General features: G+C 39.8%; 2 protein-coding genes across 2 annotated transcripts in view; both read right to left on the reverse strand.

Annotated features, from left to right (window-relative positions):
- The window catches only part of LOC109962017 (uncharacterized), a 1,669-nt gene extending 1,276 nt beyond the window's left edge, over positions 1-393 (reverse strand). The window contains exon 1 of the mRNA XM_020603348.1: positions 363-393. Within this exon, the coding sequence (XP_020459004.1) occupies positions 363-393 (31 nt within the window). The remainder of the gene's footprint in view (positions 1-362) is intronic.
- A 245-nt stretch (positions 394-638) lies between these two features.
- LOC109962018 (GTPase IMAP family member 8-like) overlaps positions 639-3,054 on the reverse strand; it is an 11,959-nt gene continuing 9,543 nt past the window's right edge. The window contains exon 5 of the mRNA XM_020603349.1: positions 639-1,366. Coding sequence (XP_020459005.1) covers positions 639-1,366 — 728 coding nt within the window. The remainder of the gene's footprint in view (positions 1,367-3,054) is intronic.

The raw sequence follows: 3,054 nt of genomic DNA on the forward strand, positions 1-3,054 counted from the left end.
ATGTAACTTATTTTTGGAATCTGAGGAGAAAACAAGCGTCACTGCAGAGTGAAAGACCATGTCACATGCTACACATGCAATGCAAATGACCAATGATATGATGCAGTTGAGAGCAAAAGTTTCCATCCCATAACTTTGAAATGGCAAAAATACATAGCACATAGCAGACAACCAAGCAATCTGGTAGATTTGACACAGGTATGCCATGAAGAATGGGCTAAAATAACACCAGAAACCTTACAATGCTCTCAGAGGGCACCCAAAGAGGTTGGAGGAGGTTAGGGAGGACATACAAAGTATTAAAGAACATTTCATAAAGGGGGAAGCAAACCTTTGCACTGATATGATTTTTATTATTTTACTATAACTTTCTTTTTTATATACTCTGACCATTTTTCTTGCTTCTGTTGATGAAAGAACATTTGTACTATTTGAATATGCATTGACTATTATGTTGATGAGAAAAAAATTTGCTCCCTCCTTTGTTGCATGTGCTGCCACACTGCTCACCTGAAAACTAAACTTCAGCTGCTGATGCTGTTTATTTAAAGCATTTCATAAGCTCCACCCCAGAAAATGCCCAACAAACTTTAATTTGGTCCACCCCTATCTATGGCTAATTTACTGTACTTGTGGCACTAATGCCAAATGACTCTGAACCATACTGTACCTTTAACAGATTTTCTTTTGGCCTTGACCTGACTCTGCCTCAGACTTGCTCTTTCTTCTACCATTTGTTTTCTTTCTTCAATGGCCAGGAGTATCTTTTCATCAGGAACAAAAATGTCCCCATCATTTTCAGCTACAGTCCCAGTGATTTTCTCCAGCAGCTCTGTGATTTGAGTACCACCATCAGCATTCTTGTTATCAATGACATGATATCTGTTTCCACATCGGTCAACTAGAGACTGTAAGGCCTCTCCCTCCCCTTCGATGTACTCCTCTATGGTGTGCGGTCCCAGCCAGTCTCCTCTGGTGAAAACTACAATAGTGTGTTTCCACACTTCTTCCCCGAGAAGCTCCACATGTGTGGTCACTGCGTTTAAATGACTGTCATTGAAGGATGCATCTGGAGCTATCACCACTAGGAAGATGTGGGGCCCGGTGGGACACAAGAACACGCTGCGCCTCAGTTCATCTTTGATCGCTTCAGGAGTGTCAGATGCAGAGAAGCCTTTCCACCAACCTGGCGTGTCGACAACAGTGATTTCAGTTGTACCCACAAAACCATGGTGGGCTGCAGAGTGTGCTGTTCTTTTCCCACCTCCTTTGTCTTTGCTTCCCAAGATGGTATTCCCTACTGAGGTTTTCCCAACGCTGTGGCTTCCCAGTAGAATAATCTGAAGTTTTGTCATGGGTTTTATTTCTTATATTAAAAGACAAAATAAAGCTTGATTAGTCATGTGTCTTAATAAACATATTGGGCATTTTTTTCAGTGTATATTTCACTGTAACAGTTGTTAAACCTAACAAAATGTCACAAGTGCTTGTTAGATTCCACAGTGGACAAGCAAAGTTATGTCACAGTAGGACCTCAGAGTACTGTGCAAATGAAAATAAATGATCACATTAAATTAAAAGTCAAGTTGAACTGAACATTCCTCTTAATGTTCCTCTTATAACTTCATCAGTTGCTCTATTTCTTCAGACATAATTATACTGTCAAACAGAAATGTCACCTTTTTTTCAGGGATAAATGTGTCTATTTTAATTGATGTATTTGTAAAGTATTTACATATTTGGTCATAAAGACATCTTTTGCCATGATTCCTAGCCACTTCCTGCTTTGGACTATTATTTTGAAGCACTTTCCTGTCTCATGCCACCGTCACCTTCCCCCTTTACTCTGGCTATTGACTGACATCAGTTACTTCAACCTGTTCCTTGTTTTAAAGTGTTTTTTTTTTACATAATCAGGTCAAGCTTTTCTTTACTTCATGTGCTGTATTGTTTAGTATTGTTGACTCAAGCATTTTGATATTTTCTTGTTTCTCTCTGTTTTTTGTCCTTTCCCTCAGTCTGCCCTAGTTTATTATGTGCTTTCCTCAGGTACCTGTTTATCTAATATACCTCTTTGTATTTCACCTCACTAGTTTTATTGAACTTTGTTTCTTATCACTAAGCTATTATTTTGTACCAGCATTTTGGCCCTTTAACACTCAAAATGTGACACTTTTGTGTCATTGTTGGCTTGTAAAGTGATTCTAAACTCATTCTCTCATTTCATAAAATAATTAATTGCTTTATAATTTGATCTACTTCATATGGATTCAGTCCTACAGTACATTTGAACAGCCTGCTATTAATCCATCCTTTCTATATTTTTCAATTAAATGTCACTTAACAAATTAGTTCCATCCAGTCCTCCTGATATATGTAAAATGCTTAAAGGGGCAGGCTGACATTTTGGGAAATATGTTGACTGACTTTCTTGTTGAGAATTTGGTAAGAAGACAGATACAGTATGACTCATATCCTTTAAGGTGAATACAGTGGGGCAAATAAGTATTTGATACAACAGAAAAATAGAACTTAATATTTGGTACCAAAACCTTTGTTTACAATTACAGAGGTCAGACGTTTCCTGTAGTTGTTGACCAGGTTTGCACACACTGCAGCAGGGATTTTGGCCCATTCCTCCATACAGGTCTTCTCCAGATCTTTCAGGTTTTGAGGCTGTTGATGGGCAACATGGAGTTTCAGCTCCCTCCATAGATTTTCTATTGGGTTCAGGTCTGGAGACTGGTTAGGCCACTCCAGGACCTTGAAATGCTTCTTACGGAGCCACCCCTTAGTTGCCCTGGCTGTGTGTTTGGGGTCATTGTCATGCTGGAAGACCCAGCCCCGACCCATCTTCAATGCTCTTACTGAGGGAGGAGGTTGTTGCCCAAAATCTGGCAATACATGGCTTCATCCATCTTCTCCTCAATACGGTGCAGTCGTTATGTCCCCTTTGCAGAAAAGCACCCCCAAAGCATGATGTTTCCACCCCCATGCTTCACGGTTGGGATGGTGTTCTTGGGATTGTACTCATCCTTCTTCTTCCTCCAAACA

The sequence above is a fragment of the Monopterus albus genome, unplaced genomic scaffold (assembly GCF_001952655.1).
Source record: "Monopterus albus unplaced genomic scaffold, M_albus_1.0 scaffold61.1, whole genome shotgun sequence".
Taxonomy (NCBI): domain Eukaryota; kingdom Metazoa; phylum Chordata; class Actinopteri; order Synbranchiformes; family Synbranchidae; genus Monopterus; species Monopterus albus.